Source organism: Oryzias latipes, chromosome 5 (genome assembly GCF_002234675.1).
Source record: "Oryzias latipes chromosome 5, ASM223467v1".
Classification (NCBI taxonomy): Eukaryota; Metazoa; Chordata; class Actinopteri; order Beloniformes; family Adrianichthyidae; genus Oryzias; species Oryzias latipes.
Genome location: NC_019863.2, coordinates 8,760,441 through 8,775,213, shown reverse-complemented (window position 1 = coordinate 8,775,213; position 14,773 = coordinate 8,760,441). Strand labels below are relative to the sequence as shown.

General features: G+C 41.2%; 2 protein-coding genes across 4 annotated transcripts; one reads left to right on the top strand and one right to left on the bottom strand.

The window, feature by feature from the left end:
- Positions 1–2,118: 2,118 nt before the first annotated feature.
- On the top strand, positions 2,119–4,597 carry LOC101173624 (prothymosin alpha). Its single transcript, XM_004068639.4, has 5 exons — positions 2,119–2,332; positions 2,889–2,963; positions 3,343–3,403; positions 3,531–3,604; positions 3,709–4,597. The coding sequence occupies exons 1-5, from the start codon at positions 2,282–2,284 to the stop codon at positions 3,778–3,780; spliced, it is 333 nt and encodes a 110-aa protein (XP_004068687.1). The 5' UTR covers positions 2,119–2,281; the 3' UTR covers positions 3,781–4,597.
- On the bottom strand, positions 4,455–13,552 carry slc45a1 (solute carrier family 45 member 1). 3 transcript variants are annotated; one of them, XM_020703142.2, is made up of 10 exons: positions 13,080–13,548; positions 12,094–12,534; positions 11,910–12,002; positions 11,538–11,762; positions 9,775–10,661; positions 9,542–9,695; positions 9,275–9,451; positions 8,967–9,172; positions 6,422–6,647; positions 4,455–5,484 (listed from the first exon to the last, which is right to left on the bottom strand). In XM_020703142.2, the coding sequence occupies exons 2-10, from the start codon at positions 12,512–12,514 to the stop codon at positions 5,459–5,461; spliced, it is 2,415 nt and encodes an 804-aa protein (XP_020558801.1). In that variant the 5' UTR covers positions 12,515–12,534; positions 13,080–13,548; the 3' UTR covers positions 4,455–5,458. The 3 variants fall into 3 exon arrangements, with proteins under 3 accessions (XP_020558801.1, XP_011473124.1, XP_011473125.1); XM_011474822.3 differs by having other exon boundaries at positions 5,367–6,647; positions 13,080–13,552; XM_011474823.3 differs by lacking the exon at positions 13,080–13,548 and adding an exon at positions 12,871–13,056 and having other exon boundaries at positions 5,367–6,647.
- Positions 13,553–14,773: the final 1,221 nt, after the last annotated feature.

Below are 14,773 nucleotides of genomic sequence, written 5' to 3'. Positions count from 1 at the left end.
CCTCCCCCGTGTAATCTTGACTTCTCCTCTTTGAAGGGCCCCACTTTGCTCTTCGCTCCAGCGCAGACATTCCTCAAGTGAAGTCAGGCCTTTGTCCAAACAGAAATATAGCTGAAATTACTTTGTGTGACTTTTATTTTATAGGCTCCAACAAAAAGGACTAAGCATTAAAAAAAAATGTTTTCCAATTCACAAAAAGAAAAAGGCCAAATATCTCATTTAATCTAAGTCAGAGTTGACATGAAGGAAAGTTTCTTTCCTTCAGGACAACTTTCCACAGTCTAACAACATGAAAAAAATAACAGAAAAAAATAATTTTCCTATTTGAAGAAACTTTGGTAAATATGGTTTATGGCACATGTGAGGTTTGTAGAAATATTTGATCCTTTTAAACAACTTTGACACTTTTTTTTAACCTGCTGAGTTTATAGATTAATTTTATTTGCTTCAAAATACTGACACATGAAAACATGTAAAGCTAGGGAAATGAAAAGGGAAAAAAAAGACAGGAAATGATCTCACAAACACTCCCCCCTCTTTCTGATTGCTCCAACTTTCCAGCTACAGAGAAAGAGTGAGTAATGCCTGCTGCTGCTGCTTTTTGGGCTCCTCCACTGTTCCTCCCTTAGATTTACAGCAGCTTCTACATTCACTTTGGTTATTAGAGGAAGTTCGTCAAAGCTTTATGGGGAGTTTTAATAGTTCCTTTATATTGCACTAGTGCATAGTCTCAGGTACAAACTTCTATTTTGTTAAAATTACCTTTATGTGGTGCATGTAAGGGTTTGATTTAAAAAATGTTTATCGCATCTTTATGACATTAATGAACATTTTGCTCAACACCATAGAGAGAAACACTTTGACTGAGGAAAAAATAAATAAATCTTGGAAGTTGCCAGCGCACGCACAACCCTTTGATCTGTGTGAGTAATTACACTCTCCATAATTATATTTCTGCTGAATGTGGGGTGAATGACAACACAGGGCCCGGAGGCTTCATCCGACTTAGTGGCTTGAATCCCAGCATGGCATGGAGATAACTGAGGCGGTTGCAGGATTAGGTTTTTCGAAGGTCCTAAAATTAGAGGGTGAAGAAAAACTTGTGTCAAGAAAGTCTGCCTGCATGTGTTGAGACAAGTCCCAGACTTGACAAAAATATCTACTTTTCAAAGGAGGAGCAAATGTGTTTTTAGTGCATGATAAGAAGAAAAAAAGTATTCTGTTAACCTGAGTATATGATTCAATGACCTCAGGTGAAAATAACATGATGAACGATTCAAAATGTGTTTTAACCACTAAAACTGCAAAAAATGCATTGTGCAAATTTTTTTTTAATCACTTATCAGTCATCATACATCTCCCACGCACTACAAAAAGATGTCTGCCTTCAAATGTGTTTTAATTAAAGCATATAAGCAATGTTTAAGTTTTGGTAGGAAAAAAATAATTTTAAAAGAAGTGATTTATTGTTTCTGTTAATAATTAATTTCTGATAATAATTCTGAACAACTAACGTCAACATAATGCTAAGGTAAAACAATTCAGTCTACTAATTTTTAAAACTTATGAATGAATTTCAAATGCATGTTTTGTTCGATTTTACTTAAGTAACATGATTAAATGATTTCATGCTTAATGCACAACATAAATAATTATTATAGTCTGCTGGGACACATATGGAGAAAGTGTTTTCTTACCAAAGCTTTTGAACATTTTCTTAGAAGAGTTAACAATGGAAAGGAGGAGTGCTTTTCACTCAAGTTATTTCGTTTTTGTTTGTAATTTGATATCCCTAGATCGTTGAGACAATGGATGTTATGGTGAAAATATTTGGTTAAACTGAAACATTCAATTACCGTATGCCATTGTTTTGTTACTGATACTATTTTGGTCGACACAAACCAACCGCGTACTTCCAATTATTGCGTTTTATTGCAAAAAAATCAAACCAAAGTAACTTGAAGAAAAGGTATCATGGCGAAGCGCTTTAAAAAAATATTATCCAATCAACGGTGAGATCTTTTGTAGGCGGGACATCTAGCTCAGATCGACAATCTACGTGTCCAATCAACAACCGAGAGAGAGGAAAACAGCCAATAGTGAGCGGGTAGGAGTGGACGCAACCAACGAGAGTGGATTTTCAACGAGAGCGAGAGAAAAGCGGAGAAGGGCAGACATCATTTCTTTCTCAGCGTCTCAGGACCGGCCACACAAAGACACGTAGAAAAAAATTGTTTCTAAATAGGACCGTAGCTATTTAAATTATTTAACTAAATCAGAAATGGCCGATACAATTGTGGACTCTACCGCTACTACGGAGGTCTCAGCAAAGGTGGGTTTTTGTCAGCCCTTTTTTTTTTCTTCGTTTGAAGTACGGCGTTCATTCATTGATGTGACTCGTGAAGTTTTTGTTGCCGCTCACTCAACAACAAAAATGTAAAAAAGAAACACGATTTTTCCGCGGTTTTATGAAACATTTGTGTTACTCTGTCTTAAGTTAAGATGATGAACACAATAGCTGATACAAATGGCCCGGAACGACAGTTGCGAACATTTTTTTTGAGTTTTCACACTCGGAAGCTTTTGTGCAGCCGCCGAGGAGCGCGTGGTTGTAAATTCCCTATTGTACAAACAAAGCGGTAAAACGGTGCAGCTGGTGAAGCGGAGCTGCTGTGGGCGGGAAGCTGCTGCGCGTTCACAATGCGCGGCATCGGTGAGCGACACCAATTGGGGGCGGGGGTGACTAGTCTGAACCAATTTGAACTTTACATTATTGCTTTTTAATGTCTTTCTTTCTGAGAAATTAAAACGACAAATGTTGTGATTTGAACGTGTTTGACTTGGTTTTTCTTTAACGACACTCACTGTTTGTTTTTTTAATTCGGCAGGACTTGAAGGAGAAGAAAGAAGTGGAGGCGGAGGAGAAGAAGACCGAAAGCGAGGACGCACCTGCCAATGGCACAGTGAGTCTGAGACACACACCAGCCTCGTGGCCTTTTGTCTCGCGGCCGTCTTCGTGCAGGTGTCGCTGCACACGGTCCTCCCCGCTCAGCTGCTCCCCTCCATGCCGCTTTTGTTAAGGTTGTGAAATGGCACATATGTTGTTGTTGGCTAGCAACCCTGCAGACGCCTCGATTGGTTTCTATAGTTTTCCCGCAGCTTTGCAGTTAATCCCCTGGGGAGGTAATACGAGTTCCATATTCATGCCCCCCTGGCTTTTTTTTTTTTTTTTGAGGCGCATTGAAAGTGTTCAGTTCTGATTTCCTGTTTATGTTTCAACCCTCCCTGGTTAAACTGTCGACTAAACCCGCAGATTTTGAATGAATGTTGTTTGTCCTTCAGAATGGAGCCGATCACACTGAGAAAAAAGAAGAAACCACCGAGGAGGAGCAGAAAAATGGAGGTAGGTGAACTCCTGGAAAAGGAGGCTGTGTTCTGTGGATGCCGCAGACGTTCATAGTTGTTGGTGCTTGTGAGCTGAAGAAGTGGAGGCAGTCATCTCTGAAACTGACAAACTCTTCTGTTTTCAGACGATGCCGAGGAGGCGCCCCCTGCCGACGAAGCTGACGCACAGCCGGTAAAGCGTGCTGCTGAAGAGGAGGAGGTGGGCTGATGTTTAGACGAACACAACTGTAATTGTGTGGCTGGATGCGTTTCCCTGACTTTTTTTTATGTTGACATGTTTTTTTTCTCTCTCCTTTTTGTTAGGAAAAAGAGGACACAAAAAAGCAGAAGACAGAGGAAAACGGCGATTCAAAAGAGGCAGAAGTGGAGGCCTAGGCCTTCTGTCCTGCTACCCGTCGGCAGCAGCGTCTCAACAGTCCGGTCAACATCATATCGTAGAGCTTGTGCGTTCTGTAACCATGAAAGAGATTTTTTTTTTGTTCCTTCCATATTGGCGCATTGCACTGGAGTTTTGACACACAGTGGCCTTCATCCTTTTTTTAAATGAAATGTTATTTATTGGTCTTTAAAAAGGAGCTTTGTTTTTCTTGTACTAATTGGGCCACATCTTGAGATTTTTTTTCCCTCCTGATTCATTGCCTTGCATTACTAGGAGCACAATTTCTACAATGTCATTGCTGACCAGGTGATTCATACAGAGGCAGCTGCTCACCTCCAAGGCTCATAATGACCTCGCTGACACACTTAAAGGACCAAAGATAAGTTTTAAGTGGGGAATAATAGAAAGTGATTAGCATTATTAGTTGAGGTGTCCTTGTATTCGTTTGAGCTGCTACTTAATCCCCAGTTGCCCCGTTAGCATGACAGATTGTGCAAATGAGTTCAGGGGCTCTTGTCATGCGCCTCCACAGAGATATTGTTTAACCGTTTCCTGTGGGGTAAGGATTCTGTAATGTTAATTAACCCCTCTTAAATCTTAAACCTTTGGTCATTTGTTTCTGTATGCATTCCACACAAGTTTGTACCATATAAACTTTGGTTTTCTTGCATTTTTTTTCTTTTTTGAGTCTTATGTTGTGGTTGGGTATCTGTGTTTGGTGACTGCCTTTTTCAAAACCAGAATGGCATTTGGTTACTTCAGCCATTGCTTTGTATATTCTGATTAAGAAATAAATTTGTCTTTTTACTTAAACGTGTCTCTTCTGTGTGGAAGGTACATCAAAAGCTGTTTGCTACAAACCTCTGGTTTTGCAAGTGAATGATGTCATTTGACCTATTTTTCCTATACGTGGAAAATGGATGCAGGGAGGAACAAGGATAATTTCATTTGGTAATGGAACAGGGTGCACAAATGTAATGAGGTGGTTTCTTATAGCTCCCTCTTGTGGCAAAAGTTTAGAACTTCACTGACCAACTTGAGCGGACATGGTTTTACAAAATAAAAGCAACACGGAAGTAAAAAAGGCAAAACTGATTTTAATTTGATCTAAATCCTGAACAGAAGTAGCTTTTACACAAATGCTAATATAGGTAGTACCATATAGCAAGGTATTTGTTCAAGCAAGCTGCAGCAGCATGTGTAATAGTCACTGTTTCCTTAGAAACATTAGCATGGCGTGCCTCCAGTCACTCGAGGCTTTATTAGGAAATAGACATTCTGCAGAGAAAATTGTTCAATGGAATCATATTAGCTTTATATAGTTTGTGTAAGATTTACAAGTGATTAGTGCCCTGATATCAGGTACAGTGGTGCTGCAGATCAGTTGACATCACCCATTGAACAAAAAAAAAGTGCTGAATGACTCCTAATTTTTTGGTGATGAAAGGATGGAGTGAAAATCTTCAGAGAAGATCATTACAACTGCAAGGTGGTCACTAATGAGATGGAACAAAGGCCTCCTATCTGAAACATGCACCCTAATGATGACAAAATGCACTTGGCCATGTGATTCCCCAGAAGTTTTTTGTTTTTAGGATGTCCATCTTCAGGGTGACCCACAGTTCACGAGTCTTCTCTTTGCTGTTCTTGCCCGGTTTCCGAGTGAATGCTGATTCACACCCCAGTTTCAACTTCTCTTCCTGACAATGACAAGAATCACTGTCAATTTTACAATGGAGTGGCAGAGAGGAGGATGACGGCACACAGAGCTGCGTGTGGCTTCGGCAGGATTTTGCTTTGGGAATTTGCCCTCGGGACACATTTTAGTTTTTTTTTCTTTTTTCTCCCCCAAAATAAATGGCTTTGCAAAGTGCCTAGATCACACACGGCATAGTGAGATCTGCAAAGATTGTGTTTTCCTGTTAAAATGTGTGAAATATGAACTCTTTTTCTACTGTGAAAAGCTAAAATATACCAACTGGAGTTGCTAAAAATAAATGAAGAGAAAGTGTACGAAATATGTGGCCGCACCATTATTATGATTCCTGCTGTGAGTGCCATGCTAAAATGCTAACTCAGAGAAACAGGCAGGTAGACATTCATTTGGCTCTGTGTCCCTAAAACAGAGGCTGTGTGACATCACGCTGTACTGCAGCGCATGCAACTATCAGGCAACTGATTGAAGGGAGAAAAAGAGAGGAAAGCTGTGGTTAGCTTACACACAAGTTATAAATGCTCAAAACATCAAACTAAAAAAAGCAGGGAAATAATGAAGATTTGGCTGCAAAGAACTAAACGACTCAAGCTGTTCGGGACCAAAGCAAGACACAACAGGACTGTACACAATCAGACACACAAAAAAGCCCCACAATCATTTGCAAAAGTTAAGGGAAAAAGCATGGGTCCACACACGCTGTATGAACAAATTGGTGGTATTTACATACACTATAGTGGCGGCCAATGCCTGTCTGTCTGTTTGTGACTCTGAGAGGAGCAGGGCTCATCAGTGTGACACATGCAGTAATTCCAGTGCGGTTAGCTTTAGCATGTGTGTGCGTGTGTGAGGTTGTGTGAATAAAGAAGGCTTTTGCTAAGTGTGCACCAACAGTGGCTGGGTCTCGCTTTCGGGGGGCTCACCCTCAGGGGGGGGCAGCTGGTACACCACGCAGAGAGAGGAGTACAGGCAGCCCACGAATGACATCAGGCTTGCAAAGTACATCACTCCCTGAGCCCCTCCCACCAGTGAAGTCAGAGGTCCCATTGCCACAGAGACCAGGATCTGAGCCAGGAAGTACTGGCAGCTGAGCAGAGAAATGTCCACCCCCATCCCTCGTCTGGTCCCTTCTTCTGATGAGCCGCAAAACTGAAAGACACAATAGTTGAGTTTGACTTAGTGGGTAAAAAAAACTGTAATTTCTGACATCTGATATTAGTTAAACATCCAATGACTGAATCTTTTGGAAAGCTGATGGTTCATCATTACTATGAGCTTTTTAGAATAATTTTTATAATTCCCATGATAAAGACCCACTCCAATGAAAATCCTGTTTTTGGTGTTTTTTTTTAAACATATTCTTGTAGTTTTTTCTGATGATGGAGGACGTATATAAAGAAATTTAAGTGTAAAATTGCATTTCTGAGTATCACTTTGTTCAAATTGTTGTGAATCAGGAGCATATGAAAAAATTCAGTTTGAAAAAGATCGTATTTGTTAAATAAAAAAATACCCTGGGCGGGCCACCAGCTCCCTGCTCCGCTCCATTCTGCTGCATGGACTTGTAGATGACTGTACGGTTGGCTAGCTCTGATATTGCACACCATTTAAGATGCACTGCTAAGGGTTGGGGGTGTGAGGGGCTGTAAGCTAGAAGAAGAGCCTCTGAACAGAGAACTCTCAGCCATGGGTGATAGGCAGGGCGGGAGGTCACTCCGCGCCAACAGTCCCGCCCACAACTCAGAGGCAAATTTCTAATGAACTCCTGCCACTCTGCAGAACCTGTGTCCTGGAAAAATGACACAGGTTTTTTGATTTTGGCATAATCATAATTAAAGGACCACCAGTAAGAACACTTTTAGAGTAGATCAAAATTGGATCAGAGTGGGAGTTTTAAAACTTATATGAATGGAGATTTTATTATTTAAGCTCCATTTCCACAGTTTCATGAGGATGTTATGATGTTGCCTATAAATAAATGTTTTCCTCCAAGCATTCCCTTAAAGCACAAAGCAGAATAAGACCTGTGCATGATAGGATGAATGTTTTTCCACCTGATCTTATGTACGTTTTCTTCAACACCTCAAACTGACAAAACCAGATGACTTGTGGAAAGAAGCACTTGTGTCCCGTTATACCTTTACTTGTTATGCTAGTTGAGGTCAGACAAAAAGTTTATTTTGTTTCTTTTAAAGTTAACTTGCAGTCACACATAAACACTGACCTACATTTTATTAATGTCTAATTTGAATTTTAAAAAATGTCACTTTACAAAAATGAGAAAAAAACCTTAGGCTTGGCTGTTTTTTAAGCATTTTACAAAAAACTGTTTTATCAATTAAGAGAAAACAGTAACATGAACTGTTGAGACTATGACATCCTCTTCATCTGACACAGAACACGTAGACTTTGCTTAGAGATTGTACTCAAACAAATATGGAAAAATGCTCTCACTGCTTGCTTGCATTATTCTTACTGACGTAGCATCTTTTAATTACACAGTAGTTCTAAAACACAACATTCTTATTAAATGTATAGCAACAATAACATTGATTACTGATTACACCTTGATAATTTCATGTTTTTATTGACAGAATAAAACACTTTTAATTTATTTTTAGTCATACATTTTAACCTAAATTGTTTTAAGGTATGAATGATGCACTGACCAAAGAGCACTTTTACAATTTTGTTGTACCAGTGACAGTGAAAAATAAAGTTTTATCTATCCAACTTAGCAGTGAGCTGTGAGTGTGTAGACCAACTGGATAAAATAACTGTAGAATGAGATTTAATCCCAACCAGATAGACTGGCAGGGTTAATATGGCTATAATTGGCTCATCTCAGCTTTAGCAGCTTTAGCATGACCTTCCCAATTGTTAAATATTCACCAATACTACTCCATAAGAAAAACAGGGAATGACAAACTGCTGTGCCACTCAAACCTTTGAAGATGACAAACAGCCATATTTGTACAGTTTACCACAAATAGATTTACCATCTCTAACTTGTTGGCTATCATGGAATTTGTGATATATTGTTTTAGGGTTTTTGGAATCATCCTCTTGCAGTATAAACCATCTATTTGTCACCATCCTTAGGCAGACTGGAACCACTGGGAGTTTTCTAATAGACATGATTGTAACCCTTGTGCTATCCTAGGCACTTTAAAATTGGGAGTTGGGTCATCTAGACCCACTAGACAGTGCGCTAAACCTTTTTTCTTCAATGATTTGTGATCTTCACTGGTGTCCATGGATTACATGAAATCTTTCCCCCTTTATCCACCTTTGTCATGGTAGGAAGAACACGTCAATGTAAGGGTGGGGTCATCTAAGATGACCAAGGATTAAAAAGATGACAAGGGTTAAAATGAGCTTGATGAGCAGTCTTTTAAGGGTTTTCACACAGCTGATTAAAATATAAATGATATTGTTTAGCAGCAAAAACAGAAACTAAATTCTTACCTGAGGACTCTGGTAGTATTCACACAGCAGAGAGTAAGGCAGCGTACATAGAGAGGAGAAGAGCACCCCGTAGGTGACACAGAGCGAAAGTACAATGTAGAGGTTGGTGGACAGCGTTGCGAGGCCTGTGCCTAAACCAAATGCAAGGTAGGCAAAGAAATATAGAGTGCGAAGCGAGAAACGCTCCTCTAATTTCTCCAATATGGCTGGTAGATGTAGAAGAAAACAAAAAAAGCAGGTGTCAGACAAATATCAGCTAATATCTATCTGTGAAGGCAGATCTTTTCCATCCCAAACAAATTACTTACCTGAGTAGAATGCAGCACTGAATGCATAGATGCACATACCCCAGCAACCCATGCTGACCCCAGCGTTGTAGCGTTGGTAAGCCTCAGAGTCGTGGGGTGCTTTGGGATCTCCTTCAAACACAACCTCCCCCATGAAGTCGGTATAGAAGAGAAGCATGCCCTCAAAAGACAGCCAGCCTGCACCACAGATATATGAGCATAAAGTTGGGTCATGACGCTTTGCAGGGGCTGCAGGGATGTCTCTTTAAATTAGGAAGGGATTCTCACCTAAAAAGTGATTGGTGCATAAACTCCGCAGAGAGGGAGGCATCCTGTAGATGGCTATACACAGTAGCTTCATTGACATTTGGGATTCCCCTGTCTCCACATTCTCACTCAAATCACTTTCGTAGCGCACTCCGTTCAGCAAAATGTTTGCAACCTGCCCCAACAAAAAGCATCATGTCAAAAAAAAAAAAAGATCGGATTCTACTTTTTTTCTGTCAGAATTTGAGACTGACCTGTTGACTGAAAGTGACAGTCCTCCTCCGTCCATTCTCCAGACCGACGACTTGGGTTGCCATGGGCTCCTCCATCAGTGCAAGACTCTGAGGTCGCTTCAGGATGCTCGCAGTGGAACCTCGGTGTAATCCTGCACTAGACTGATCCCCGTCTGCAGGCTGAGGTGCACAGTGAGTCTGCGCATCCCCATCAGGCTGAGGCTCTTCTGCATCCTGAGCATGCGATGGAGAGACTCCATCAGCCTGGACTGCAGGAGGATGCTCTGCTACCTGTACGGACCTGTCAGGAGCTGGGGAGTCCCCTGGAGGCAGAGGCACAGTGGTGGAGTTTGGGGCCAGGGCCTGTGGAGTCTGCTGGCCTGTGTAGCAGTCTATGAGTACACTGTCTATGTAGGATGTTCCTAATGAGGAGGCAAACTCGTTAATGCCAGTAAGCGAGGTGTCCCTGCTTATAAAGCTGCCGTATTTTGGAGTAAGCGGACTCATGGGGGATATGGGGCTTGTGAGGCCAGCGCAAAGACGTGCATTAGCACTGCAAGAATGAGCCATGGCGTCTGGATTGCCGGTGTGAGACTTTGAAAAAGTGTAGTTGTAAAGACCTTCCTCGTCTTCCTGATCCAGTCCATGAGTAGCTCCAGGGGGAACAGGAGGAGAGGGAGGAAGAGGGAGGCTGGGGCTCTTCAGATGATTTTTGCCAGAGTTTTTGCTCATCTGGCTCTTTGGTAGAGTCCTCTCAGGGATGCTTGTTAAAGTCATGGCTGTAGCAATTACCAAAGTGATACTTGTAAACAAGTATATGACCCGCAGCTGACCTCCCATCGACCTTCCAAACTGTGTTTGGTCCCAGTTGATTCCCCCCACAATGTAGCCAAATCCTCCTCCTAGTCCTGGGGAGAAAAATGAGAACGCTGATTTACAACAGAAGAAGAATAATGTAAAATAATGGAAAGTGCTTTATCCGATGTTTCTGCAGAAAACAACAAACGTTTGTGAGGACTGGATACAAATATTCTCAGATAACCGTTTATTTTCTTCACATGACATGTTGATCAATATGTCCACCACTTTTATAATAAAAAGATTTGTGCTTCATCAGCCTCCTTGTTTCCAATTACTGATGATTTTTCACAAGTTCCTTCCACTTTAAAGACCCACTCCGACGAAAATCATGTTTCTGGTGGTTTTAACATCTTTTTGTGGAATTTTCTCATGATGGAGGACTTCTATTAATTTCGGAATATTTCTTTATTCAAGTTGTGAATCTGGAGCAGACAACAAAAAGGCTTGTAGCAGTGATGTGGGTCCCACAGTTGGCGGGCCATGAGCTTCCTGCTCCGCTCCATTCTGATGCATCCACTTGCAGACAAATAGATCCATGTACTTCTTTGTTTTCCTCGTCTGAGCTGGAATCTGGACCAAAACTGTTCGGATGAATAGCTCAGATATTGCTAGCCATTTTTGTTGCGGCGCTAATGTTAGGTTGCGGGTGTGAGGGACTCTAAGTTAGCTGGAGAAAGTATAAAGAAAGGGATGACAAGAAGTGTGAAAAGACTTACTCTGTGGTCTCGCCCCACAACTCAGAGGGGTGTGAACTACTGCTGCTCTGTAGAAACTATGTCCTAGAAAACCAACAGGTTTTTGATTTCTGCTAAAAAAGGCATAATCTAAAGAACACTGGAAACACTTTCAAAAGCAGACTAAAAGATTATCGGAGTGAAACCTTAAATGTGCGGTTTTATAAAAAAGACACTGGTTTCATTTACCTGCAAGTAATGCGTGAATGTTCAGGCCCCGATCCTGGTCCTCTGGGCTGCATACGTCCATCATGTAGGCGTGGCTTGGGTTGTCAGCTGAATCCGCGCTAAAGTCCATTAGAACAACGCCGCAAACTGTTAGCACAATGCCCCACTTGTGATTTGATGCTGTGTCCGCCAGAGCACCCCCGATGTCACGCCCATTTAATAGTAGAGTCAGACCAAACAGAGCCCCTGTGAGGAAGAATGATTGTTTAGCAGAAAAATACATGCCTCTGCAACTTTGAACACAATTGCTTTGATCTGTGTTTTATGATAACTTGATTTTCTTGACATAAAATCAATACAAAATCAACATGGCAGCCTATAGCTACATCTTACCAACAGCCAAAGCAAAAATAAAAGGTCGTCTCCTTCCAAACCGAGAAGTACAACGGTCACTCCATGCTCCAAGGAGAGGCTGAACCAGAAATCCTGCAGGAAAGAAACCATTCAACTGCATGTCTTTCAATTATCATTATTGATTATATTATGATCAATTTGTGGATTTGATGACATTCCTTACCTAGAATGGGACTAATGAACCACACTAAGCTGTAGAATTGATCCGGTAGGCCCATCTGTAGAAGGACGGGAGTCACATAAGCTGTTTCCATGGCATAGCTAAATTCAATACCAAACAGGATGCAGCCGTTGAATAGCAACTCTTGAAAGGTCCTTCGTGGGGGAAGCTCGCTGAGGTCCAGCTGGTCCAGGGGGCAGGGTGTGTTGGGAGGGGGAGGCGGTGAAGGTCGTATCAGCTTCCTACGCTTTGGTTGTCTTTGGAAGTTGTTGGCTCTGTGGCTGAGGTGTCGGGTGGTAGATGTTGGGAAGCTGGCGGTTTTGGGTAAGGAGCTCCTCCATGTGCCTTCCTGAGCTGTGGATGACCTCCCCTCTGGACTGGCCAGAAGAGGGTCACTGGGGGTGCCCATGCCTGGAGATGACATATCTCTCAAGCTAGATCACACTGCAGCACAAAAAAAAATATTATGTAACAACACATTTTGACTTTATAGGATGATTTTAAAACAAAGAAACTCCATGAAAATAATTTAAATGTAGTATAGAGAGTACTGGAAGACTGTTAATGGTTGTAGTGATACTATAGGGACACTGCAGTCCTTAGCAGAAAAGGCTAATGGGCACGACGCACTGCAACCAGCGCGCATGCCGTGCGCAAAGTCCATGTGCTCCCAAAGCTGACTACAGCAGTGAAGTATGCGGCATCGCGCTCATGGCGCCTGCTTTTTCTTTTCATGTTTCATGCAGAACTATTCCACTGACAAATGTAAAGAAAACGCACCGGGATCGATCGCATTCAGATTGGAAACATCCTACGTGGACTGTGCGCATCCGCTGGAGGAGCGACTGTTTACTCCTCTTTCCACGAAAAATGTTCGACCTGTTCTTGACTCGACATTCAGCAAGAAAAGTTCAACAGCAGACAACCGTCTCAGCTATGTAAGAAGATGAAAAGGCCACGCAAAGAGATACGCGAAAATGGATAATTACCTTCAGGAGGCGGGACGTCATTTATTGCAGCTCAATGGGAAGGAAAGCTCGGGGGGTGGGGGGGGGGGGGTGATGGTGTTCGAGGGGAAAAATTAACTAAAGGGTCATAATTTCTTTTTATTTTCCTTTGATGCAATCATCCCCCCCTCGCTGCTCCTGCGTCCCTTCTCCTCCTTCCCCCTCTTCTCTCCATTCGCCTCCTCACCACGGTCTGTCCCGTGACGTCACGCCCCTCCCTGCAGCATCAGCACCACTGACACATCTGTCCACACCGTGGGTTTCCTGTAAAGCACGCGGTCACCATCTTCTTTAGCTGTTCATCTTCAGCTTTTAGAAACTCCATCAGGTGAAGAGAATATTCCTTACTACCTTACAGCAATAGGAGGCAGATATGGGAAAAAACAAACGTTTTGCAGCTTTACGATGAATGATTATGGTTACAGTAAATAATGTAAATACTCTCAGTTATGTAAAATCTTATATTTCACCCCACACATGCATTTTATTTGAACCTTTTGTTTTAATTTTATTTTTATTTTTTGTTCAAAATTTGGTTAATGTTCATGTTTTAACATAAATAATTACAAATATTTTTGTTTGTGATTAAAAAAAAAGATTTAAAAAATGAAAAAAAAAAAACTTTATAAAAACACATAGATGTTTTTCTGCCTCAAAACGCAGCACTTTTTGCCTAATTATTTAAGCTCAGTTTTAATAACATGTGCAGAAAATACAGTTCTCAGTGATGGGAAGCATTTTCTGAGCACAAAGTTAAAATGGATCATTTTCATAATTTGCATAATACACTTCTTTTTGAAACATGAAAATTCACGTAATGATTATTTTCTGAAATTATTTAAAGTTTAAAATGCTGTTCATCAGATTCTCTTTTCTACATGAAATAGCTGGTTTAGAAGAGCTCAGTTTCTCTGTGGTTAACAGACGTTTTTGTGCTCCTTTTGGGAAATGTTAATCATCAGGTAATGACTTCTTTAGACTTATATAAGATGATTACAGAGCAAACGGGTCATTTCCCTTATAAGATATCAGCCTTTTATGAGACTTGCAGCTCTCAGTTGTGTCTTCGTTTTTTTTTTTTTAATGACAGGATGAGCATTATTAATGGTCTCTCTGAAAATACTTATGCAGTTAAAGTTCCATTTCAAAGCAGATTAGGTAGGTTTAACTGACTTGCATGTCATAATGTGCCCTACAGGTTGTCAGCCTTAGACGAAGAGAATGAGACAAACCCCTGGTGTTAATAAAGTCATGATGAATGAAAATTGAAAGTTGTGAAATTATTTTGTACCATAAAAGTGTGAAAAATAACTCCTAGATCAAGGTACATCAGGGTCAGATCGCACCATTTGTCATTGTTTAAACCAGAGTAGACTTCATGGGACACGGCTAAGGAGGACACCACTGTTGAAAGGAAATCATAAAAAAGCCAGACTGGAATAAGCTAAAATGCATGTTGACAAGCCACAACGCTTCTGGGAACAGATGAGACAAAATTGGAGCTTTTTGGTAAGGCACATCAGCTATATGTTCGTAAACTCAAAAATGAAGCATACAACGAAAAGAACACTGTCCCTACTGTGAAACATGGAGGAGGCTCAGTTCTGTTTTGGGGCTGCTTTGCTGCATCTGGCACAGGGTGTCTGTGTCTTGAAGTTGTGCAAGGTAAAATGAAA

Excerpts from the sequence above, each read along its gene's own strand:
- LOC101173624 (XM_004068639.4), top strand. The coding sequence starts at position 2,282 with ATGGCCGATACAATTGTGGACTCTACCGCTACTACGGAGGTCTCAGCA. Across the intron at positions 2,333-2,888 it reads CTACGGAGGTCTCAGCAAAG|GACTTGAAGGAGAAGAAAGA; the intron begins GTGGGTTTTTGT and ends TTAATTCGGCAG. Across the intron at positions 2,964-3,342 it reads ACGCACCTGCCAATGGCACA|AATGGAGCCGATCACACTGA; the intron begins GTGAGTCTGAGA and ends TTTGTCCTTCAG.
- slc45a1 (XM_011474822.3), bottom strand. The coding sequence starts at position 12,514 with ATGTCATCTCCAGGCATGGGCACCCCCAGTGACCCTCTTCTGGCCAGT. Across the intron at positions 10,662-11,537 it reads CATTCACGCATTACTTGCAG|GACTAGGAGGAGGATTTGGC; the intron begins GTAAATGAAACC and ends TTTTCTCCCCAG. Across the intron at positions 6,648-8,966 it reads AATACTACCAGAGTCCTCAG|TTTTGCGGCTCATCAGAAGA; the intron begins GTAAGAATTTAG and ends TGTGTCTTTCAG.